We start from the raw sequence: 27,344 nt of genomic DNA, 5'->3' as shown, positions 1-27,344 counted from the left end.
TGTCAAGATATCATCATCTTCTAACATTGTTGATTTTTCTTCATATTCCAATCAATGTATAAACTGAAATCTGAAAGGTTTTTTTTACTGCAATTATTTTTCATGCTTGAAATCAGTCAAATAAAATAAAAGTGTTATTTCTTCAAATTTTAATTAAATGGATTTGTTTGAAATAGAAAACAATATTCCTTTAATTCCATCTTTTTTTTCTTGTTTTTTCACGCTTGGGGTCACAGGTCCTACCCAGCTTTTCTTGACCAAAGACAAGCAACAATGTGGAGAGTTCACCCGTCCAAAGCCACACAAAGAAGACAGACTCATGCATACTCACATTCTCACTTAAGGGATCATTTAGAATCACCAATTATCTAATTAGGCATGCATTTGGACTGTGGAAGGCAACCAAGGTGCCCAGAGAAAACCCCACATATTCACTAGAGAAACATGCAAATTCTAAACAGAAACCACCCAGCCGGCATTTGAACCTGAACCTTTCCACTGTGAGGCAAGAGTGTCAACCACTACACCACCGTGAAGCCGATTCCTAAAGTTTATATGTTTATTTAACCTAAAATGAGGTTTATTATCAAACTAAAGTCCCATAATGGCATAACATAAGTAGTGACTTTAGTTCCTTCACTGTTCATGTTCCTTTTGTTTTTGTAAAAACAGAAACAATTACAACATATAAAACAGGCAATTGCATTTATCCTTCAGGAAGTCAGACTCTGAATCTTCTAGCATTGTAATGATGCTGAGCTTTAATACATTCAAATTGCTTGTTTTTCATAGAAAGCCATTAAAACCAAACATATTTTTTTAACCATTAGATAAATTATCTCTGACCAGCAGCTCAAAACAATAATTAGCACTATATACACACACAGCTTAATTCCAGTGTTGTGTACAGAGCTCAGATACATTAGATTAAAAACAACAGTACTTTAGCGGAAACATTGACCTCTTAGATAAGATTCATTTAAAGTTTTTAATGGCAAAGAAGAGAAATTAAAAGCTTTTGTGAACAGACTGTAAAAAAGCTTTCCTTTTGGAATTAGTGGAATATGAATAAATCTTTGAAATTTAGCAGATTTAAAAATTAACAAATAAAATAAGTTATATTTTATGGAGCCCCTAAAGGGACATCAGAAAAAAAAATACTAACTTAAAAAAAAAAAAAAAATAGTTACTGTCAGGTGCACACCAGATACAAACCGGTGCACACCAGTTAGTAAACAAATACAATAAACTCAGTACTAAAGAATGAAAACAAAGATTAGCTCAGATCAAAAATGTATGAAAGCCTAACAAACTGCATGTAAAGATACACAGCATCGAGAAAAATGATTGACAGCCAATTAGAACGAAGAACATGACACTCTGTTAAAGACAGAAGGACAAGGCATGCAAAACACTACTGAAAAAAAAATCAACAAACAGCAAGACCGCAAAATTTAAACCGCCATATCGTGAGAGACATTGTAGCCGACTCTAAAAAGGTCTCTTGCACTCACTTAGTTTTACCTGTTAGTAACTGGTGCGCACCAGTTAGTATTTTCTTGTGCACCACTTAGTATCTGGTGAGCATGAGTTAGTATCTGGTGCATGCTAGTTAGTTTTTTGTGCACACCAGCTAAAATCTACTCGCCAGTCAGTATCTAGGGGGCACCAGTCATTATGGACCCGTTAGTATCTGGTAAGCATCAATTAGTATCTGGTGCACAACAGTTAGTATTCTGTCCACACTAGCTAAAATCTGGTACTCACCACTTAGTATATATTGAACACCAGTTAGTATCCGGTGCACACCAATTAGTATTTGTGCACACCAAATACAACCTGGTGCTCACTAAATGGTAAATGGTAAATGGCGTATACTTGTATAGCACTTTCTACCCTCCTTTGAGGGCCCAAAGCGCTTCACAGTCACAGACCCATTCACCCATTCACACACACATTCATACACTGGTGGTGGCTCCGCTGCCGAACACTGGCGCCAACCTCCCACCAGAGGCAATTCGGGGTTCAGTGTCTTGCCCAAGGACACTTCAACACATGGGCGGGCAAGGCGGGAGTCGAACCCAGGAAGAACGGTTCTCTGACCTGTAGGATTCTCAAGGGTTCCATCTCCCCACATATAGGTTTTCCAAACCGTTGATTTCTCTGTGTAGGTTAATACTAGTTGGTATCTGTTGTGAACCAGTTAGTATTTTTTGCGCACCAGTAAGTAACTAGACACTCTTATAACTTGTCCCTTTTTTCAATGTCCCATAATATTTCTTTTTTTTTAAATGCAAATTTTTTTATGAAGCATCAGATTCAATTTGTGATTGTACATTTTACTCTATGAATGTACAATCACAATGAAACAAAACGATAATAAAAATGACGTTTAAAAAAATGAACAAGAGATTTTTCACAAATACCAGGAAGACAGTCAGTAATCTGCATATCATCAGCTGAAGTTTGTACCACAGACACCATACGCATTTGTCAGTGAACACCATTATGTCACAGATAACACATCGTCCAAACACTCATCTGCTCCTCTACAAGCACTTCTTCTCACAAGTCTACTCACCAGATGGTTGGTGGTTCAGATCCTTCCACTTCCAGATAATCAGACTTTTCCTCCATCTGAAACTCCGTGAACACCAGCGAGATGGTGTCGCCCGGATCTGCCAGTATGGTCCACTTACACTCCCCGCTGCTGCCCAAACCTCCAGCACCTCCACCTACGCGAGTGCCGGCAGAGTCGCTGCCGGGGAAATCAAAGCTCGAGATGAGCCCGCTGGAGCCCCTCAGGGTGCCACCGCATGTGTCTTCCGCTGTCAGTCACAGCAGAAAAAAAAAATAAAAAGTCAGGGTTAGGAGGTGGAAGCGAAAGAGACAGACAGATGTACTCTGGGTTATTTCAGACCTTTTGCTGGATGGGGGAAAAATAATGTCTACCAGCATAAAGCATCTGCAGCTGTCTATCCAGATAAATGCAGATAAAAAAAAAGATACATTCAAAAAAGAAGCATTAAAGCTGCATCGGGAGCAGCAGAAGCCATTAGAAGCAAAAGCTTTATTTGTTTATAACACATTCCCACACTGTTGAGAGTTGCATCTACACCTAATCCCACGACAACTATGGTGCTGACAACAATGTGACTATTTAATTTGAAAATAAATTGTTTTCTTTACACATGCATGATTCATAAGATGCACAAACAAGTGTTAATCAACAATACAGAACATATTATCAATACATAAATTAATTAAACAATTAAGAGTGTCATAATGCATTTGTTGTTTTACTGCAGTCAATATTTGGCAGGAAAGTTTATAATTGTTGTCAGGTTCTTCTCTCCCTTCCCTCTCTGCTCTTGTCAGTAATTGATCACAGTTTCCTTAAAGCCCTGTCACATTTCAAGAAACAAATGGTGTTTAAGTTTATCACTGCAAAAAAAAAAAAAAAAGAAGAAAAATTCCTTTGCGGGAAGCCTGGAAACACCAGCTGAATGTTAATACACTCCATCAAAACAGTGGCTCTTTTGCTTTTCCAATTTCCCCATGTTTTTAACAATTATTCATCAAATCCTTTTTCCTTTTTTTTTATCTCTTTTTTTATTTTTTCACTGACAAATCATAATGACAGCAGAGCGTTCCCACTTTTTCCATCATTTGAGACAAAACGTGACACTCAGTTTTGCAAGCTGAAACCGTCAGCAGCTCCTCTCAGGGCTGTCAGAGCTCCGAGACTGAAAGTATTCCCATATGCTCCATTAAACGATTGGTCAGGGAACAAAAAGAAAGGGATGTATGAAATCCAGGCGGAAATGTGGAGAGAAACGGGAGAAATCGGAAAAGCAGCGCGGGCTAGTTAGCCTGATCCATGTCTTTTGACACATTAGCGGGAGCGCGGGAATTTATCAGGAGCTTTCTAGAAATGCAGAGGTGGAAAATTGAAACTGTGTGCAACATTAAAGACGGTGATGTGGGTGATTCATACAGTTTGACTGGCAAACTTATACACAGACTCGGAGACAACGGAGGAAAAACCTCAGGCTTACCCTATATTTATATGGAGGATCCTGGCAGGAATATTGTTTTTGGATTCAAATGATTGGATTTAACCCTATTTAAATGTCATAATTGGTCACATATGCTCTGCATTTATGAATGCTCTGCTGATTGGGACTCAGTTTGATACCAGCTGACATTAAACTACAGTGAAATCTCACAGGAAGAGCAATTCACTTTGTCAGTATAGATAATAGACAATCTTCTTGTGGACTTCAGGTAAATGCAACACGAAGTGTTTGTCTGAAGCACAAAAGTGAGTAAAAAATATTATTTAGATTTTTTAAAAAAGGGTTAAAATGAAGGTTATAGCAGAATACTTTCGTGGACTACCTTCACCATTAGTGTATAAATATGCAAATAGGGATGTAAAAAATGTTAGATATGTATCAAAAATTGATCGAGGAACAGCTGTATTGTTTGAAAACCACAGATTATGTTGGTTAAAAGGTATTAAAAAAATCAAGACGTAAATAACTGGTTTCTGGCAAACCGCAGTTTCACTTTCTGTCCTTTTTTTCTGCCGTGTTTGTCTTTTTGTACATGCGATCATAAAATTGCTTCTTCCAAGTCAATACCTGAATAAATGTATTTGTAAAATGCCAAATGTTATTATTTATAGCTTTAAATTCCACATGATTGGTATTTAAATATCTACATTTTAGCATTTTTGATAAAAGTATCGGACTGTATCGTATCATCAAAAAGTTAGTTGAATCCTTTTTTGTATCGATTCATATCCAGATGTGTATAAAATCCTGTGAGAAGGAAAGATATACACACTTAATGCAAGGTGTTTTCATTAGGAGGTAGACCATATATTGATTTTAATAAAGTCTTATGTTCTTTTTAGACACGTTTTGAGCCTATTTAACACTTTCACATCAGAACTTTAACCTCTTTCGACTACTGTAACTCTTAAACCGTTGATGTATTTAACGTAATTCCAGCGGATTAGGAGGCAGAAAGTAGCTACATTTTAGATATTAGCCTAGGGATGATATGCAACATTTAACACTTTACAGTAATGAAGTGTTTCAATACTGTAAATCAGCTGATCCTATCGCAGAGAAATGCTTCTTTCAGCCATTATGCAGCACTTTACATTAGTGATGTCTTGCCCATCAGTGCAAAGCCAATTTTATTTATTTATTTATTTATTTATTTTTTAATTTTATTTTATTTTTATCCTTACTAGTGTGTGTTACCGTAATGAATACAGAATCAAAATAAATAAATTCAACCATATTGTTTATTTTCTCCTTTTATCTCATGACATGCAAATAAATATTGTATTTGGCCCGCGGACCATTTAGATTTGGCCCTTTGACTGCAAAGTTTGGAGACCCCTGGTGTAAACGGTGGAGGAGTTACAATGTAGGTTGTCTCTGGGTACATCTCTCTGCGTTAGAGGGTTATGCCTTAGTCACAACTTCCCTTATGGGTGGATACGAGCTGTCTACAGACAAAATATTGGCAAGCGTACGGGACAGGCAGGTGGCTCCAACGAAATTTGAGACCATTTGGTGAACCCAACGAAGCCAACATTTTCATGCACATTTTTTCTACAGACATGCTGCCAGTTGTAGAAAACACTTCAACAACATGTAACAGCCAGTAAGTAGGTAATATTGTGCACTGTGTAGGGAGTCTGTTAGTGCTGTATAAGTAATAAGTGTGCACCCTTTGCTCTGTGCATGCAGCCTGACTGAAATTAGCAAATTAGTGTAGTTTCTGTGGGCCATCCTTACTTACACTCAATGCTACACTTGCCACACGCACAACTAATACACAATCCAAGTGAGTGCACGGAGGAACCCCGAGACACACCTGTGCTCTCCTTAAGATGCTGCAGCACCTGTCTACAACCCGGCCCAGACAACCCAAAGCCTGCAGCACCTGTACGGGTCAACCCCCATGTGACTACGGAATGAATCCTAATACTGCTGAACTTCATGTATGATAAAAACTAAGAACTGTTAAAGTGGGTATATTTTTAATGCTTTGAAAAAGCCTAAAAACTTTAAATTAGTGGTTAAATGAGCCTCATTTATTGTGACATAATAAGTGCCTATCCATGTTCTCGGTGAACGGGAGGTTTTGCTGGTCTGGAGGGATCAGATGTTGTTAAACAAAGTGTAAAAAGAAAAGGACGTGCTCAGTGGAGCTTGATGTTGCACAGTGAGAACGATTATTAACAAGCTGAAAGCATTAAAGACAGGTTGACAGTTTTCCCAGGAGCGCATGTCTCAATAAATGTACCCTGAGGTCAAAATGTGTGTTGTTCAGAGGAACACAAAAACCTGAGAGCTATAGTTTTTGGCAGGTCTAGTTGAGCATGCTAAATACTGAAACAAGGCTGAGAAGCATGATTTGCTTAGGAGTAAAGTTGCTTACTTACAGGTTCACCACACAATATGACTTTTGGAGCAATGCCCTTTAAACAAATGATGAAGAACTGAAGTTGCTAGGAGTTTATTTCCCACCTCACAATGCATTTTGACAGAAAACACCTTACATCGACAGTGAAGCTTAAAGGGGGTGATGATCTCAGCTTGTTTTCCTGTCACATGACCGAGGCACCTTGCAGTCATTGAATCCATCTCCTCTAAACACCAAACTAATCTAGCGGGAGGAAAATGATCCACAGCATCTGCATCAGCAGATCTGTATCACAACGGCTGGAAAAGATAAGAATCAATGTTTGAGAACTCTAATGACACACTGTGTTTGACCTGTGATGGGAGAAATGCTGGTAATGTTAAAAAAAAGGAAAGGCTAAAAAGTTCTTCATAGCTCCACAGCGATGGAAGATAAAGGTAAAGAAACCTAAGCAAAATATACAAGGTGAATTTAAGCTACGACTTAATTTTAAGACTTAAGTTTTATTTTTACATCTGTCACTATGAGCGCTAGTTGATTAACTGAACGGAAATCATGATTTATTTGACTATTTCCCATGTAAACAAAACAAAATTCAATTAAAAGAGGGACAAAAAAAATATTGAAATGTGTTTTATCATTTTTTGCACCACGTTGTGTTGATCTAAGTCACTAACTAATGATAATTCACCTGTTTCCATTAATGGAGTTTTTATTGTTGTCATGTTTGTATTTGATTATTTTTTTGTGAGTCCTGCAAACAAAATATTTGGAATTATGATAGAAAATTATTGCTTTGTTTTGCAGTACTCTATTATTTTTACAGTTTTTGTTCAATGGGCCCTGAAAGAAAATGTGCAATAAAAGATATTTGTAAATAATAGGATATTGTCAGTTTGTGACTTAAAAAGCAAAAACACATTGAAGTAATTGGAATTAAAATGTTTCTTTATTCTGAAGGCTCACATACTCGTCATGGATAAATGAACAGAACCGCTATGTTGGCTGAATAATTATTTATGTCAAACTCTCACATAGTGTTGAAACTTAAAAAAATAAAAAGTAAAACAATATTGAGAGCCAATAAAATGTTGTGTTTGTTTAATGAAAAAAAAAACACAATTATAAGTCGACTATAGAATAAGAATATAATGATAGTTGCCAAGAGACAACACTTTTCCTATAAACATTCATATATGGCTATTTTTTCTAAGTCAGACTAAAAAAAAAATCAAATTATCCCAAAGTCCTACTCCCTGTATGGTTTTCTGAATGAAATTAAAGATAAAAATAAATTACATGTTCACTTACAAGGCAGTCCTCATGTTCCTGCTGCAAAAACTTGAAATGTAGATCTCAAGCACCATTAACCAGGATTCTGCACGACAGCTGGGGCCAAAGGGGGACTCATATGATGTCTAATAAAATCTTAAAATCAATCAAGCATCAATAAAAAGTAGAAACAATGTGGTGGATGAGAAAAGTCTGGAGGCATTCGCTTATGTAAATCAAAGTGTTTGTGCTCCATGGAAAAAGAGTGAAAAACATTGTCCCACCAATAAACAATGAGCGTGCAAATGATAACCTTCTTCACTGTGAATAATTATAAAGAACTGTTATTTTTTTTTAGCATAAATTGTTTGTCTGATGCAGATTAATGTATAATGTGTTCCCCAAAGACTTCTAACGCCACAAGACAGATGTCCACAGCCACATATAACCAAACTCCGTAATGACCCACTCCGAGGAAAATTGTGTTTTTGGTGTTTTGAACGTGTTCTTGTAGCATTTTTTCCTCATAATAGAGGAGATTTATATTATAATTTTGGATTAAAAAATTTTCTTGGTATTTCTTTATTCCAAACGTGTTGGATCTGGAGCAGATGAAAACAAGAAAAAGCTGTGCTCCATTTGTGATGCGACCGCTGCTGAATGCTAGCTAAAGTATCTTTTCTCAGCTAAATTTTGGATTTATCCACTAGTAGACAAATAAATTCATTAACGTCTTCGTTTTCCTCACCTGAGCTGCCGTCTGGCTCAGAACTGTGCGGCTGAATAGTTCTAATGTTGCTCTGTGTTTTGTTTTGCTACGCTAATGTTAGCTTGGGTTTGTGAGGTGCTATAAGCTAGCAGGAGAGAGTGTAAACAAGGGGGTGATGGGAAATTAATGGTCCTAACTTCTGCAGTTTTCCCCAAAAAACAGAGTTTTTAATGAACTCATGTTACACTTTAAAAATGTCTTCAAACACAACAGACTTTAGCTTTATGGCTAAAAACTGCAAAATCATAATAAAAAGACCACGGGAACGCTCTTTTAGTAGATAAAAATAAAGTTGGAGAGTTACTTTATGGGTGTTTTTAACAAATTGTATGAGAAAATAGAGAAAGTGCTTAAAATAAATTCATAACTGCACAAAAAAAGTAAGTTTTGTGTTTCTTTTAGGGGCATCCATGGATGGTATTGTAAATGGCGAGCAGGCGAATTCCTGTCATGAGCTTAAAAATCCTTTGAAGCTTGAAATTCTAACCGCCTTCGGTGGGATAATGCCTTGCAGGTTTCATTTATTCACTTGCCATATTACAGCTGAATACATGGTAGAACGGAGGTAAAATGTTGCAAATTAAGTTTTGCAGCAAAGCAGCCTAGACAGTTTGTTCCCTGTCAAATCAGTGGAGCATACTCCAACTTTAAAAAAAAAAAATATGAAGAAGGATCTGTGACAGTGTTAAAAAAAAAGATGGCAGTGAGGATTAGGACAGCTTTAACTGAGCTCATTTACATCCCCAGCATCAGCAATCTAATGCTACTTGAGAAGGGATTAAACCTCACTCCCCTTGACTTTGATCAGATATACAGCACTTGTCTTTCGACTTAGAAATATTCACCCCCAAAGATAGAAAGGAAGGAACTTATGTATAATTTTCTACACTACCTTAGGTTTTCTTTTGTAATAATCCTGGCGTTAATGTTCGACATTGACGGCCTACAATAAGCCGCTCATTTTCTCTGCTCCAGGTCATGTGAAGCATTGATGGGGTTGAGGATGGAAGTCCATCAGGAAGCAATTCATATTGCACTTAAATAGTTTGTTTCATTAAAGTGTCGACAAAATCTTGGATGTTAAACAATTGATAAATATAAGGAATAAATGTTTAGTTAGCATTTTTGTATAACAGCATCATTTTGTATACGTTTTATACCAATTAAGTTTTATTGTTTTCCTTTTCTTTAAATTAATTTAAAAAAAATGATTTCAGAATTTTGTGAACATGTAAATTTTGAACATTTAATTTAATGCAAATATTTTACTTAAACATTTATTTTGCCAAAAAAATAAATAGCCAGTTCGTGACTCGTATGTGCTGCATTGTCTTATTAATTTCTTATTTTTCTAGTCTACGTAAAAGTATAAAAAAAAGACTTTCATGGACCTTCTTGAAAATGCAGAGGTGGAAAGAACACAAACTTGACCAAAGTTTCAACTCATCTTTTCCAGACAAAGATTTTCCTCCAGCTCTGAAAGTGTTCCCAATTAAACACATCGACTTTAGAATCTTGACATTTTTATACTATTAATCACAAGACAAGGTCTTATACGTCTCTCATGTTCAGTGCTCTGAACTTTACAAAGTTTCCAACTGACCCCACCATCCTTTGCCTCCAGACCGAAGACTGAGCCGCTGCTGAACACGATCTGTGACTGGAAACCACCTGAATGCTATCCGACTGTCTCCCTAATGGTCTGTCAGTCTAATTTAGTTGAAACACTCAAGTTTATTATTTCATCCTCTTGGTCCAAGTGAATTTAGTATTTCCATTTTAGGTCTCCTGCTTCCTCTAGTAATCTGTTAAATACTTTGCAGATGCTCAAGCCAGTGTCTCTCATGATTCCATTTTTACAATGTATTTCATTTAGAGAAGAACACGCTGCCAGCAGCTCTGAAACTGATATATACTATTACAATTGATAAGCTATTATGAATGATTCGTTTTTGTTCCCAAGGGGGAAGACAGTGTCCCTTAAAATGTAGGACAATTGTTACAACACAATCAAATAAAAATAATTGATTTTTTTTACTATAATAATGGTGTCTTTGAAGAAGATTGGACTATTTCATGCTACAAGATGAATAACGCAAGAACAAATTACTTCCACTCATTTCCTCAAACCTAACTTTATTCCAAATCTATTTCAATTCAAATATAGTAAAAATACAACTTTTATTAGCAAACATAAATGTACTAATTTGTCTCAAAGGGGCACTAGCTTTTCTATCGGAAAGAAAAAATACGTTTAGATGATAATTTATTGATCTTACCATAAAAATTGAGTAAGAAGAGTAATCAGGATCGCAACACTAGAGATGGAAAGTTTTCTTCTAAATTGATTGAATCATGAATTAAAAACAACAATTGTCTTTGCAACATGTATTACAAAAACATCCAGAATATAGATTTTAGGTTCCATTTCTATAGATGAGTGTGTCTGTCTGCGGACGACCAAAGTAATGTCTAAAAGAAAAATAATGGAATCTACAGGAGGAAAAAAATCAATTGAATTAAATCGTTCAAGACACTAATTTGAAATTAGGATGAATGACCTTGACTGTTTGTAACCACATCACAAGATCATGTGGGCTGGAAGATTCTCCTCACCAACATAACTCAAAGCCTGAATTGGAATTTCATACCAGGCTCAGAAGACCTAAAGTGGTTTCCCTTAGGCTGTAGACGAGGACTTTTAGAGGTTGAAGAAAGTGGGATCTGTGTGGATCACACACAACTAGCAGGAGCTCCGGTTCAAAGGTGCAGGAGAAAGGTCGAAGTGGATCTGACATACATTCAGAGGGGCTGAAGTGTGCCGGTCCGCAGGAGTTATGCAGCTAAACAGAAGATTGGTGCTGGGTGAGCAGCATTTTAAAAAAGGCTTTTGATTTGATTGGTTACTAAAGTCAGAAGCAAACATGCAGTGACATTCAAAAATAGCTTAAAAAGAGGCAAAAAAAGAATATGATGGACAAAAAAAATCTAAAAGATAATGTCTACAGTTTGTAAAAACATTGTATTTTTATCATAATAGAGAACATAATATGGATTAAATTTAATTTCTTTGTATTTCATTATTCAAATTGTTGAAAATCAGGGGCAGACAAAAATATGTAGTTTGAAAAAGAGCTTATTTGTGACATTGAAAATGCATTGGGCAACATACGAGCTCCCTGCTCTGCTCCATTCTGATGGATCCACTTGTAGCTAACTAGATCCGTATGTAATGGTTTGCTTCTTGTGCTTTAGTTTCAGGGGTTTTCATTTGTTTTCTTCTCTGCAGGTCAGATGTGACCTCTCCTGGATACCTTGTCCCCCAGGTTTCACCTTCTTGTCACTAATAACAAGGTGTCTTACATCTGTGTGTTGGTTTTGTTAATAAATCTATGTAATTATCTGTATTTGTTCCAAGTCTTCCTTCTTCTGGGTTTATTTTTATCACTGTAACACCATGTATGTCTTTGTTTTCATAGACATCTGGTACAAAACTGTTCGGCTGGATAGCTCTAACATTACTCGCTATTTTTGTTGCACCGGTAATATTTGGTTGGAGATGTGAGGAGCTGTAAGCTAATGGGAGAGCATGTAGACAGTGAGCTCTCAGAAACAAGGAAGGGAAGGCGGGTCGCTCCACACCCACAGTCTCACCCACAACTCAGAGGCGAAGTTCTAATGAACTACTGCTGCTCTGCAGACACTATGTCCTAGAAAACATTTTTTTTTAATTGCCTTAAAATGGCATAATCATTATCAATAGACCACTAGGAACACATTTAAATGAAAATAATAATTTAAAATAAATTATACCTAATGCCTAAATGAGATAGATTCTAATAAAAAATGATAGAAAATATATGAATAACTCATAAATATAATAACTATGCACTTTTAAGCATTAGTTAAGCATAAATTGAGCATGAGTTAGCACTCAATCATTTATAAAGCCTCACTCTACTTTATTAAGCATTAACAAAGTAACAACTAATGCTTCATAAAGTAGGAGTGATGCTTTATAAATAATTAATTAAGTGTTAATTCATGCTCAAATAATGCTTAACTCATGCTTAGTATGTAATTATTATGAAGTGTTACCAAACTAACTAAATACGCTTTATTAATTGCTTTCCCAAATGTCAAATCAAACTGTTATTTTGTCTTTAATTTCATCTACCACCCTAATACACATGTAGTTTTGACAAAATACAGCATGTTGTGAAGCTAAATATAGTTTACCCTGTAACCAGAATCTTAATGAAATCATAAAGAATTGCAAAGGCATTTTTTTCCTGTCAAAGTCTGTAAGGAGGCTATGTCAGCGTCAAATCATGTTTAATTACATTCAAAAAACCTAATGTATGGCAGATTAACATCTTCTACATGTGTCTGTCAAGCCAAGTGAATTTGAAAAAAATAATTCAACTCAAATCCAAACATCTACGGACGAAGAGAACTTCTGTCCTGCAGCAGTTCATTAAATAATGACTCATTGAGTCATAAAACCCTAAATCCACTGCACTGCAAAGACTCAAACGAGGAGTTTGCAGAAAGAGGTTCTTCCATGATTTGGAGAGTATTTCTTTAAACATATTCAAAGTCAATTTCTTTTTCTTATTTTTTTTGTTGTCCTCCAGTGTTTTGTTTAAGCATGTGAACATCTTCACTCCTTAGAAGGAGTGAAGATGTGCCTTTTACCATCCTGTGTAGAAATGCCGGCCTGGAAGTGTTAAGATAATATCTCAAAGGAGCTTTTATTGCTGAAGAGGAGGCAACAGACTCCTCTTTGGAAATCTCTTTCTTTATGGACTCAGAGATGTCAGTGAATTTCTCTCAGAGAAAAATGGAACATTTGAGACAGCACTGACGCTAGCACATGGCATAACTCATCAAGGATGTGCACAAGCTGGCTCTGGGTTTTGAATTTTTAGGGATCTGGATTACTGACGTCTTCTCCTGGACAACCAACAGGCCTTGTCTCTTCAAAAGGGTTCTTCATAAAGACATTGAATGAGAACCATCTAATTTCAGACATCTGTAGTATTATAACATTTAGAGCAACTGCACCACTGATACAGGAGCTTTATATACTCCTGATGAGATGGGAAACCATCTGCAACAGATTGGGATAGCAACCTCATGCTTCTATTTTGCTAACTAAGTGCATTCACAGGAAGAATCTCAGGAGAGGACATGCCATTACTAAGAATTTGTTCCACCCAGCCCACAGTGTTGGGTCCCCTGGCCTCTCAGAGGTCAAACAAGGATGTCCAGATAACATTCAGCAAGTTCAGAAACAACTTTTCTCTCCACAGCAGTTTCAACAACAAACTATCACCTTGTAAACATTTGCAGCTTTCACCAAATTTAGTGCTGATCTCACTTCACCTTTATTTTACTTCAAATTATTCATGTAGTTCAAAGTTTTACAATTTATTTACAATACATTAGAAGAGCTGCATTTCTGTAGTGGCGTTCTTTTTTGATAAATTGTAATCAATATTTGTCATTACTAAAGTCTACACAACCTTCAATACAAGTATTCTGCAGTGGTATAAATTTAGTTTAGCTTTCCTTAGTGTGCTTTAGTTTAGCTTAGCTTAATTTACTGTAGTTTAGCTTACTGTAGTTTAGCTTAGTTTACTGTAGTTTAGTTTAGCTTACTGTAGTTTAGCTTAGCTTATTGTAGTTTAGCTTAGCTTACTGTAGTTTAGCTTAGCTTACTGTAGTTTACCTTACTGTAGTTTAGCTTACTGTAGTTTAGTTTAGCTTACTGTAGTTTAGCTTAGCTTACTGTAGTTTACCTTACTGTAGTTTAGCTTACTGTAGTTTAGTTTAGCTTACTGTAGTTTAGTTTAGCTTACTGTAGTTTAGCTTACTGTAGTTTAGTTTAGCTTACTGTAGTTTAGTTTAGCTTACTGTAGTTTAGCTTAGCTTATTTTACTTTACTTTACTTTAGCTCAAACATATTATTCTAAACATATAAAACCTTCATCACACATATGTAGTAACCTTTATTTAACCAGATAAAAACCTGTTGAGATCAGGATCTCTTTTTCAAGGGTGACCTGGCCAAGAGGTCGGCAGCACACGTCTCATAAATATGATTACAGTGCATAAGCAAAGATATGAATTTAGGGTATTTACAATATAAAATTTAGGTACAATAGAGTGACAGTAATTTTATTTTTATGTTTTTATTATTATTATTTTATTATGAAAACAATAATTTATACACTCACTGATAACTAGTCAGTCATTCAAAATGGCCTCTAATTGACAGAACTTTGGAACGGTAACAACAAAAAATTACACAATATATTTAATATTATTACTAGTCTCTTTAAGGTGAAGCAGGCATTCATTAATTAATCTGTTTATTTTTTAAATCCATTTTCCAAAAACACTTTTAATCCACAGTTATAAGTATTATAAAATTTATTTTTTTAGATCAAAGAAAAAAACAGGAAATGAAAAAATGAATGCACATTTGTTCAACTGTGTAAGCAGCATAAATAAGTGTATACAAAAAAGCATGTGCAGATCCTCTTCAGATGTATTATAACACAACTGTCACCATGATTACTACCGTCATACATGCAGTTTAATAATATGATTGGGAAATTTAACACCAGAAAAATTATAGTGAAATGTTCATCATTTTATTTCTAAATATATAATTATATTGTTTTTTATTTCAGTTTTAATATATAAAACTAAAATGATAAAAATAAAGGTTGTTGCTTATTTTGTTAGTAATGATAGTACACAATGAATACCGAATAGAATCTCCAATTATCACTCATTCACAAAATACTTCCCTTTTTCAATAGTTTCATATTCTTATTTCATTTTTTTGTGTCTTGCTTGCCTTTTTTTTAAATTATTTTTTCTTTTACCTTTTTTATGTTTGTTTTGTGTATATTTGTCCAGCCCTGCGATGGAACTTTTGGGGGATACCACTCCGTTGCCCAAAGTAATCTAGGCTCCAGCAACCCCTCAACTCCAAACAGGAAAAAATGGGAATAGTAATAGTATTCTCTATCAAAATAATAGTTATAAAACTAAAAAAATGTTACAATTGCTTTGTTTTTTTGAATAGTTGTTCATGTGAAATATAAATATGTTAAAACATAAAATCTGATTTATTCTCAAACTCACTTTATCCCTTCAAAATCCATTTTTACATTTTCCAAAGTGGAAACATTTTTAACATCTCCGTTTTTTGTAGTCTTCTTTCCTGAACAGTCGCTGAATGAGTTGTCAACAAAGCCTGCAATAACTTCACGTTACCAAGCCATCATTATTTTGGCAGTAGTCATAGTTTCATTTCTTAAAATAGTATTTAACGACAGCTACTTTTGGTGAGGTATTTATTGTCCCTTCATGGAGACTGCTGGAGGTTTACTTCCTGCATTTTTTTTTTCTCTTTTCCTTCCTCTGTCAGTCGCCCTATCAGTCATATACAAACAAGTTTGACAAACAGTGGATTTCTAAAATTGGGGAGGGATGGAGAATAGAATCGGGAAACAGATGAAACAGAAACAGACAGCAGCACAGGAAAGTCCCAGGCTGAGGTGTTGGGAGAAGGACGTGTGATTTGGGGGGACTTTTGTGTTTTGCTGTGTCTACCCTAAGAACAATTGGTAATGAGCACATGTGGCAGAATCTCTGAAGAAATATGATCAGAAGACCATCTGCCCACATACAGTAGCCGGTGTGGATTTTGTCGGGAATGTGTAGCTAAAGATGTACCGGACCCAAAAAAAATATTGTTTCTGCCCCGTAGAGGTAAAAGCTGCTGCAGTCCTCAGATTGCAGAAACCCCACCGTTGCTGCTTTTTACTGTGCCATCTTTATCCTTTGTTGCAGTGTAAAATGAGCTGCTTTGATTAACATTTAAAACTCTTAAAGCCAGATTTTAAAAAAAGTAAAATCTGTAACTTTTTAAGTGTTTCATTATTTTTAAAAGGAGAAATAAAAGCCAGAAATCAACCAGTTCTTGCTTTAGAATGTTTTGTTTTTTTCTGTAATAACTGTAAAACTGATCTGATGAGGTGAAACTTTGAATAAAGGTAAACATAAACGACAAAAAATTATTTATCCCTTTGTAAAAACTAGTGCTGTAAAAATGAATTAATTAATCACATTTTTAGGGTGTGATTAATTACAATTGATCCCACCATTTTCTGGAAATGTTTACATGTATAGTGTTAACTCAGAAGTGTAATTTGTGTGCACAAAACGTATTAACAGTCAAATAGGCAGAACTCCAAAGACTTTTATGTCTGCAACACCAAGAAAACAAAGATGCTGAAATACAGCCATAAGAAAAAAAACTTTAAAACATAATCAATATAAATAAAGTTTAGCATAAAATACAAAAGGAGTTTATACTCAATAAACCTCTGTTGTGACAATAAAATCTGTCACAACAGACACTAGAAACTCTCAGCTAGTATCTGTTTGCTCAGTTAAAAGAAAAAAATAATATTTTTTTTTTATTATTTTGGACGGTCCTAGTAAAAACACATTTATAACAATAAAATCTTTTTTGTCATCATGCATATTTCTATCATGGTCTGGGTGAATACTCGATTCTGATTGGCTGCTGGGTGTGGATTAAAAAGGTATGATGGACAGTGATAATGCACACCTAAAGAAGGATTTCTGGTCACAAAGCCCAAATAACTGCACAGGCATCTTTGAAACAAACTTTTGTTTCATCATCTAGACAAAAACAAGCAGTAAGAGGTGAACTTTATCTATAAACTGAGACTTTATTTAACCTATCATGATGATCAGCATACATATATCGCTTTTGCCGCTGCAGTCGAGGTCGGCTCAAGTGTTACCATGACAACACGCCTCACTAAGCATCAAATAGTCCACTTTTTTATGAAAAAGCTGTTTAAACTGAAAATATGATAAGAATAAAGAACTAAAAATTGATTGTAAGAGAAAAGAGACCATGAAATAAGAGAGATAATGACGTTAAGTGTGCATTATCAGACGTTAATGACCTTCAGGGTTCAACGTTGTTCATTTTTCATTTTTGATAATGCACATTTCATCTGGCATTATCTCTTACATTCTGTTTAGCACAAAAAGAGCAAGAAGTCACACAAGATATAAAGACTAATTAATATAGTACATAAAATATTAAAGTTCATCATAGATGTTAGCATCATTTTTTTTGTTTTAACAGTACAGAAACGCAAAATCAAAAAGATGCAGTTTGTCAGGACATCTCGTGTGCACTATCACTTATTAATTTGCACAACAATCCCAGTTTTCACATTGTATGCCGAGAAAAACAAGTGACTTTGGTACAAGTTTATATTAGCTTGTAAAACAACAAATACTTTTCTATCTCACATCTGATCATTAGGTTTGGTTATCTTGGTAACATTATGGTCTCTGAGTAATCTGAAAATATGCTGCAACATCTGTTATAGGTTTAAAATAACACATCTGCTCAACCTCATTTAAAAAAGAAAAGTTTGGCTAACTGTATTTTCTGTTAATTGTCGTTTCATTCTATTTTAAGCCTTTTTTTTACCTTCCTGCTGCACAACAGTGCATGCTTTTACACTTGAGTATCAAACTGTTGGTTGTTTTTTGTTTCAGTGCTTTATGTTGTGAGATAGATGCAAAACTACAGCCTTGGTTTTTACAGTAGGCACAAAATTAAATCTATGATTTTAAAACGTATAAGACGGGGATAATTATCCCAATTGAGGTAAACATCAACTAGAAAAGATTATACAACAAATTATATACTTTTTGTTAAACAAGTTCTTGATTTAAGTTTTTTCTAGGGAATCCAAACAATTATTTTTGTAAAGTTTGAGGCAACGTTCTTAATTTGACTTTTTCTTCTTCAGTCTGTGATAAAACTTTATGGATCTTTGACCCACATGTGCAAAATGCTATTATCCCAGCTACAGAAATGACAAATTCTCTTTGTCTTCTTCATGGTATTTTTCAAAAATGGTAACCTGTTTTGCCAAAATTCACTTTTCTCCCAACAAAATCCTCGGTTTTACGTCCAATGCGTAAACGCTTCAGTGCTGGGCAGAGTTGCATATCAGCACAAGGCTGCTTTTCTCCACTTCGGTTTCTCTGCTTGAAGAGTTACGCCAATAGAAAGAATGTAAAAAGCTCCGGTGTAAAAGGGTTAATGCGGGCAGCACTTCCTCATATGAGAACAACACTAAGCTCAGCTGTTATTTTTCTGTTGAAACTACATGAAATGTAAAATCAGCCTGGAGAGTTTAGACCAGGCATGTCCAAAGTCCGGCTCGTGGGCCGAATGCCGAATCATTAAAGGGTAACCAAACAGGGCAGTTGGAGTCTGAAAAGTTAGTGGAAAGTCGTGTAAGGCAAAACACCTATTAGCCATGCATGCTAAAGCTAAAGCTAACGACCAACCGTTACAGAATCAAAGATGGGCGGGGCTTTTATACTGGAGCTGCAAAGTACGATGACGTGAAACTTCTGGGCTTTACACCAGTTTTCCAATCACAAATTTTTTTCTTTTTTTGACCAATCACAAAATTCAACTGCAATTCCTCGTTTCAGCCTGTAGGGGTCAGCACACAGACGGTTCTTGACTATATTGTCATGAATTAAACAAGTTTATCTTAATTTGTCATAAATGTGGTAACGACCAATAGACAAAAATTTAAAAGCCACACTCATAGAGATCAACAGACAGTTGATTTAGTGTTTGGTTCCTAAAAACTAGGTGTACAATTTCTTGATTGTGTTTGGCTAAATTGCGTTTTAAGCCTTTGTAAACTTGTGTCAACACTGTTGTGCGACCTGTCTGTTACACTTTCTAGCTTATTGCTAAAATGCCAGCTGTAAATGAAAAAGAAAAGTTGACAGTGAGGGCTATCGCTTCCAGGACACATGGGAATTAAATTGTTTTTTTTTTCAGTGAAAAATGAAACAATTGTGTCGACCCAAAATAACAAGAGACTGTGAGCGTCTTCAAAGAGTTCAGTATCAAGAGGGATGACATGCTATCTACGATAAACTAAGTGGGACTGAACGTGGGAACATTTTTATGTAATTTTGGTAAAAGCATATTTAGGAATCATTTTTAATGTAAATGAATAATATTCATTCTATTGCAAAAAAAAAAAAAAAACAATAAAAAAGATCATGTGCATTTAATATTATTAAAATAGTTCAAACGATGTCAGGCCGGATGGTTGACCCTCAAATATTTTCACCAAATCTGGTCCTTTTGCAAAAAGTTTGGACGCCTCTGGTTTGGAAACTGATCATGTGACCGAATTCTGGTTCCTAATACATACTATGTAATGCAAATTCACTTTTCATGCTATATTTTTCCGCATTTTTTTATATAAGTAAACAATTTTTGCGTCTGTGTGGGAGTTTTCTGTTTAAGTACCTTTAGTCAAACTTTAAAAAGGGATAAAGTGATGTAAACTACATAGATGGGAATTATTGAAACACTGAAGAGCCACTAAGGATGTTTTTAGACTGCTCCGTCCTTACAGAGAAGTGTTCTGGGACATTTGTGGGGTTTTTCCGCTCCCAAAGTTCCAAGAACAGTGCTTCTTGAGACATTATGGACAGAAACAGTCTTGTAATGGTGTTTTCTTGGAATAGTGTGAAAATAAATAAGTCCCAGACCACACTTATGGGCAGACCTCAGTGAGTCCACACAAGTGTCCGTAATTCTTCTGGGACATTTCCTGCTTTCCTCGTGTCCATGATGGAATCTATAAAAAGCAGCTTTTTAATCCACAGGAAGGCCCTCTGCTTATCGTTTCTGCTGCTCTTCTGCAGCAGCAGTGAACAAAGTGAGGCAACAAAAACAGATTCTGCCCCTTAAAACAGTAATAATGCAGTGCAACTCAGAGCGGGGTGTTTGAAGAAACTGATGCGGTTTTTTACAAAGCAAGCGCATCAGTTTGCTGATGTATTTGAGTCAGAATGTTGCAGCTATTTTAGGCTTTGCTTTGAAGGAAATTTCAAAAGAAATGCAGAAAGTTTCAAAACTCCAAAGTTGCCGTTTGCAACATCTTAAAGAAAACACGGTTAAAAAGCAAATATAAAGCAACTTCATGCAGTCAACTCCAATGGCCTGCAGTGGTCCCCAACCCTCCGGTCCAGGGGTCACTTGGCACCAGGCCGAATACAGAAAAAAATTAATAAATGCGCCAACTTAGATTATTTCAGTTTTGTTTATTCTCTGATCCTAAATGACGTTTTATTTTGAAAGACTTCTGGATACAGTTCCCAACATGTCTTGGTCAATGGATTTGAAGCAGCTAACTAGAATAGCTAACTAGTTTGCTAAGCTAGTAGCTCAAGGCTAAACACAGAAAACAAACATTAAACGTATTTGGAAAGTTTCTTCTGAGAGAAAGGAGTCAGTGAGACCTTTGACTTCAAAGAACATTAAAACTTTTATAGACAAAAGTGGGAGTTTTTATCTACATACAGAATTATTGAGACAGTTGTTCTCATGTAGCAGAAGCCGCTCTAGCTAACACGCGGCAAAAGATTTGACTGTTTCGCAGACATGGATAATAAAGGTGGAGACACAGTGGATTCACGTTTATATTATCTTCAGAAAATACCAGTTTTACAATAATTGCGTCATTTTTTTTGCTTTATTTACCCATCAAAATAAAAGTCAGACGTAGCTGAAGCTAGCATCCGGTTGTTAGCCTCCATTTTGACGTTCAAACCAGCTGCAAACATGAATGATGACTCAATCAAAAAATGTTGCTGATTTATGGAAATTATAAAAGGGACATTTGAGAATTTTCCTATAGAAAGGCTAAATTAGGAAGACATCAGTTCAGAAACTTTAGCACAGAAAATGTTCCTTTGTGTTAAAAAAAATACCAAATGAATGAGGATTTATGTAAAGACTAAATATGATCAATCTTTTTTCCCTGAAAGATAATCGGAGCCTGGATTTAGAGCTAAAAAGACATTCTATGGGAAACAACATGTTTGTTTTATGGAATTTTTATTTTTGTCAAATCAGAAACAATTTCTACAAATCAATCATTTTTTTTTCATTGAATCTTCATCATCTGTATAAAAATTATCTACTGATATTTTTAAACTTTTTAAACAAAATTTCTTCTAGTGGCATTTTATATTTTAAAAAAATTGATTTTCATAAGCCAGAAGCTTAAAAATACCAACTTTAGCCCCGTTTGGACCGGTCGGTGAAATTTCTCAATTTTATTCTTTTAGGAATTTATAAATGTTTAAAACCCTGAAGGTATTTGAATGCCTAAAGTCTGAGGCAAAGAAATGCAACTAAATCCTAAACCTAAAAAAATATTAACCCTGTTAACATTTTGAAGCTACATCCTCCACGGGGAGAAGTATTTAATTAACCCTTTTGATCCATGAAAGCTCTAATCAGCATCTTTAACACGATTAGGATCATTCAGTCCCATTAGGTTATAAATATATTTATTACCCTAATGAAAGCTTGAGCCATAATTTAGTAAATGAAGTACAGATATACCCACCAACAACGCAGCCATCAATCTGTCAATCATTAAAAAGTAATTAGCATTTGGCAGCTAATAAGTAGAGGTCAGAGCAAACTAATCTACCTGCCGTTACAGCCAAGAGGGTGATGTGATGAGATCTCAATACTGCTCCATGCAGCTGGAATGGGTGTTTGACTGGAAGTTTTTGGTTATAAAAAATCAATAAATAAACTTACCTCTGCAGATCGGTACTGGGAAATCCCAAACTGCCACTCCGGCTGTGCTGGACACACAGGTGAGGAGTGAATGTCCGTCCAGGACGTAGCCAGTTACACAGCGGTAACGGATCTTGTCCCCCACGTTGAACTGAGTCCCGTTCAATATACCTTTGGACGGGACTCCAGGGTTTCCACACGAGCCACTCCTGAGCTCTAAAAGTGAAACAAAAGAACTTAGTTAAAGGAACTTTATTGACAAATTTGAGGTTTAGCCGTCTAAAACAAAAATATTGCCTTTTATTTATTTATTTTTTGTCTTTCAGCTGATCAAACTCTCATAACACAGCTTCATCTGCTCATCCTAGCTTCCAAAAAACAACAATAGCAACGGTCATGATTGAAGTGACCAAAAGGGGGGAGATGCCAGCTCCTGACTCAACTCTCAGTCTGTTCACGCTGCTGTGGAATCCTCTTCTAGTTTTCTCCTGGTGTAACTTATAAAGTCTTTATGAGACCCCCTCATCAGCCAGACACTTTAATGAACCCCATTATTCAATCTGTTAAGATGAAGGCCTTTATTATGATCATTGTGTATGAAGTTATACTCTAATAATTTATGGTTGTGAACTCTAACAGGCTCAGCATCAATGCTGTTTTATGTGAAATACAGAATATTGTATTTGAAAAAAGTAATGAAAAAATGTTAATTTGGGAAAAAAATATGTCGTAAAACCATTTAGACTTAATTGAAGGTTATTTAGATTATTTCATGAATGAAAATTGGACAAATTAAATGATAGTTCTAGATTTACCATCACAAAGCACTGATGACATTAAAGTTTTAGGTCTAGCTCCCCTTAATGTTCCTATTAGATTTATTTTTTTCACTCATCTTTTGTTAAATCTGTTCTGCTCTGTTTTTGGTTCAGAAAAGGGGTCTGCAACCTTTGACCCTTAAAAGAGCCATTCAGGTCAAATTCTCACTGACCACAACCAAAAATTAAACCCCAAAGTCTTCTTTCAAAAATAAAACAAAAAAAGGTCCTGATATGTTATTGCCACAGTTGTGATTCAGATAAATCAACTATTATTGTTTCTGGCATCAATAAAGCATAAACATAAAGAGAAAATAGCAATTTTTCAAAATCTCACTCTAACTTTTGACAGAGATTTGCATGACTTCCTTTCAAAATAAAAGACACCTTGTTGTAGGATGGTTTCAATGCAGCAAATGTGATGGCAGGTGGTAAAAATAAAACCAGTTTATTTTGTCCTTTATAGTGCTTCTAAGCCAGGAAGTCATAAATCTAACGAACAAAAACCAAATCACAGCTAATTAAGTGACTGTGCTGTATTTATTAAATCATAAGACATACTTAAATCTTGACTTATGATCCAGTGTGCCACAGGTATAAATTCTGGAATTCTGGTTGTGCTGATCGACCTCAGATTGTTTTAGTGGAGTTCAAAAATCTGTCAGTGTCTTGGTACAACCATAGTCAGGAACCTCACAGTATTAGATCTAATTCATATTCAGATATTTTCAACTATTTGACTTCAATCTACCAAAGTATTCCCCATTGATGCATAGAGACAATCAAGTTATTGGTTTTGGTTAAAGTTTCAATCCTCTAGAAGTTCCCTTTCATTAAGTGTTTCATCAATAACTCTTAATACTCTTATGTTAACAGTAACCTGGTGATGTGGGTTAATATATTGGGGGAATAATTTATTAATAGCTAGAATTTCCTAAGAGAAAAAAGAAAATTGTATGAAGTAAAATGTATTAGGAAAAGTGAAAAGCCAGACAGTCCATGATGGTGGTTTAGCAATCTTTAATACACTAATGTCTGCTTTGCCTAATAATGGAGCTAAACATGCGATCACATTCATAGATTTAGCCTCTCAGAAACCAATGATGCAGTGAATTATCACACGGCCTTGGCTAATGGATGTTTTGTTTATTCTTCATGATACATGCTAATGGTTCTGAATATCTGGTCCCATTTATGCAGTCACTTATACAGTAACATTAAAGCAGAGTGTCAGATAACCATTTTCAGTATTATCAGTTAATAGCCCAGTTTGATGCTTTGACCCATCAGTCTAAAATATACGACCTGTATGATGGTAAAAATGTGATGCAAATGTCAGGTCTCACAATATTTTAAGAAACATTGTACAATGAAGTACTTAAGAGGTATATTATCTTTATTATAACTTTACAATAAGATTCTTTAATAAGCTTTATTAACACATTAAATAGCCGTATTAATGTGTTTATAGAGTGATTATAAGACATTTATTAGCACAATAAGCCGAATAAGGTTTATTATCATACTTGGTAAGATTCATTAACATCTAAAGTGAGACCATTGTCTTCATAAACTGCTTACAATCTTAACAAATGCATTAACTATCTTTGTCAGCATTATATTGAGTGTTTTGCAGCACCTCATCTAAAGTGTTACCATAGTTTCAGCTGTGAGGGACCAAAACATTTTATACACTCCAGGGATAAATCTACCGAATACAAATGGATGCTCTTTTCAAATCAAATCCAACTTTATTTATCACTTTTATGCCATGAACTGTTGCTTTACAATTAAATAATTATAACATATATGGGTACAATAATTGAAATTAATGTCAGCCCATCCCTTTGCTTTCCTTACTTCTCATGTTGACACATACACTCCATGACCCCACATACAATAAATACAGTTGTGAAAATGGAATGTAATAATAAAATAAACTTTTTTATACTGTTAGAAAATCAGCCACAATGTTTGATTTGTTGAGAAACCAGTGAGTCTGTCTTTTCTTTGACTGTGCCTAAAGTTTAGGCAGAAGCCTTTTCTCCAACTATACTCAACTACTCTCAGGTGAACTAAAATAGACTTTGACATAGACTTTAACATTTATTATGCTCACTTAGAATTGCAAAGCTGCAGGTAATTACTTGTTGCTCATGTTTGTTTTTCCTGAGCGTTGTATTTGTGACCTTGGGGTGTATGTGTGGAAACTCCTGGGAGTTGAGAGCAATCTTTCTCGCTGGAATAGAGTAAAATGGAAATTGTTTGATTTTTTTTTTTTTAACTAACCCTAGATTTATGAGCAACACACACTGTTTCTCTAAGATCACTGCTTACAACTTTCCCTCTTGGCAATGCATTAAATCATACTTAAACGCTGTGCATCAGCGCACTGACAGAACTGTTAGAAGTCTGCAGATCATCACTTTATCTTGTCTGAGTCTCGGTGGAGCAGTGAATGTGGTTTTGTCTTGTTCAAATGTTTTTTTTTTTTCTGTCTTTATTCATGATCAGAATTTGGCATCAAAAACATGAAAATGGGGATCCATCCTGCTTTGAATCATCGGTTCAGACTGGTGGTGGTGGTATAATGATGTGGGGTTCATTTTCTTGGCACACCTTGAGACCCTCACCATTGGTTCCAACACTACAGCCTATCTGAGTATTGTTGATGACCATGTATATCCCTCTATGAACACTGTGTAGCATCTATGGCTGCTTCCAGCAGGATAAGACCCCATGTCATAAAGCTGGAATCATCTCAGAATGGTGAGCTTAAATTCTCTCCATAAATTAGTTATAAAGATTATTGGATAAACTTGGTACTTTTGAAAATCTTGTGGTTGGACTTATTGTTTTCAGATTGTTAAGTTAGGGGCAAAAGGCAGTCACATTTTACTAATAAAAGAAAACTTCAATGATTTTTTTTTACTATAAAAAGTGTGTCAAACCCTGAGAAGTTCTACCAAATAAACGATTGCTTTGTCAGAACTAATACAGCTGATTAAAGTGATAGGAGGTGAGTTGCCTTCAAGGCTGCACAATAATTCTAACTAACATACCTCAATTCTGTAGAGTTATTGATTTGAAACACACAAACTGATTTGTTTAGCCAGTTTTATGAAGATGCTATCAAAGTTTACAATCTTTTAATCTTTTTTTCTTTAAATATTAAATTCTGTCTTGATAGTGAAAAAGTTAACACTTATCAAAACATTTAGGTAAACTTTATGAACCACCAAGAGTTTTAACAAGTGCAGAAAAACTGATTCTGTCTTATGAACCTTGCTCCTCTGACAGCTCTAATTTCAGTTAGCAGATGTTCCAGATAAATTAAACAGATTGCACTGAGAAAAACAGAAATTTGATAACTTATGAAGTGTTCTGTCTGATCATGACAAATTTTACAAGAACTATATATATATCTTTATGACAACTTTTCATGAGGTTTTAATGGTCACTAGCTGTTTTGATGGCAATTAAGCAGTTCTGAAGTAAAAATAATATATTTCTTGAACTCTTTTATAACACATTTAATTGGGTTTATTTATTACTGTTCAATCAATGTACAAAATACACACCAATACCTGAAATGTGGCTCCAACTTTAAAATGAAAATAACAATTTTAATTCTATCCTTTGACAATCAAACATCTGTTTTCCCTCTTCAAAATAAAAATAAATGCAGTTCTGTGTAAATCTAGTAAACCATCCAGTCATTTAGTAAAGAACAAAGCAGTGCAACACTCAATGTGTGTGACAAACCATTTTTATAACAACCCTTTTTTTTTCTTTTTTATAAAAAGTATTCAAATTGTTTAGTATTTTACGTTATGTAGCCTAACCCCATTAAGCACAGTGGACAAGTATTTTTGTTCTTACAGTAAAAGCAATGATGAGGCACTTTGATTGTTTGTATTGTTCACATAACTTCACTGAATGCATCTCATCGTCATCCAAACTCTCCTGCTGTGATTATCAATGGAAGTCAATAGGAAGCTGTTTGTATGGAGACAGCAGAGCACAGATCCTGTGAGAGGAGTCACAAAAACAAACAGAAATGACTATACCCTGTAATGATCCTGTTGACTGTATATATTTGGTGTGTGAGATGTGTTTTTCCCCTTTTTCTGTTGCTGTTGTTCACTAGCTCTAGTTATAGGTTATTAGGTTGTTTTTTTTCCTCCTTTTGATCATTTCTGTAGTTCCTTGTGTTACATGTCAGAGTTAGAAAGTCACGAGTGTGGGGAGTGTGTGTTGCCTTTTTGTTATTTTGCTTTATTTAAACATGTTGGTTTACATATTGTTACAATCAGAT

The 27,344-nt window shown here is 35.2% G+C and overlaps 1 protein-coding gene across 5 annotated transcripts in view; it reads right to left on the bottom strand.

The window, feature by feature from the left end:
• Positions 1 to 27,344, bottom strand: part of LOC112143303 (CUB and sushi domain-containing protein 3) — a gene marked incomplete at its 5' end in the record, with an annotated part of 317,263 nt that overhangs the window by 238,872 nt on the left and 51,047 nt on the right. For all 5 annotated transcript variants that reach the window (XM_024267159.2, XM_024267162.2, XM_024267160.2 and 2 more), the window contains 2 exon segments: positions 2,582 to 2,828; positions 22,230 to 22,424. In XM_024267159.2, coding sequence (XP_024122927.1) covers positions 2,582 to 2,828; positions 22,230 to 22,424 — 442 coding nt within the window.

This window comes from Oryzias melastigma, linkage group LG16 (genome assembly GCF_002922805.2).
Source record: "Oryzias melastigma strain HK-1 linkage group LG16, ASM292280v2, whole genome shotgun sequence".
In the NCBI taxonomy this organism is placed as follows: domain Eukaryota; kingdom Metazoa; phylum Chordata; class Actinopteri; order Beloniformes; family Adrianichthyidae; genus Oryzias; species Oryzias melastigma.
The sequence above is the reverse complement of the archived record's forward strand: the minus strand, read 5'-3'. Positions and strand labels throughout refer to the sequence as shown.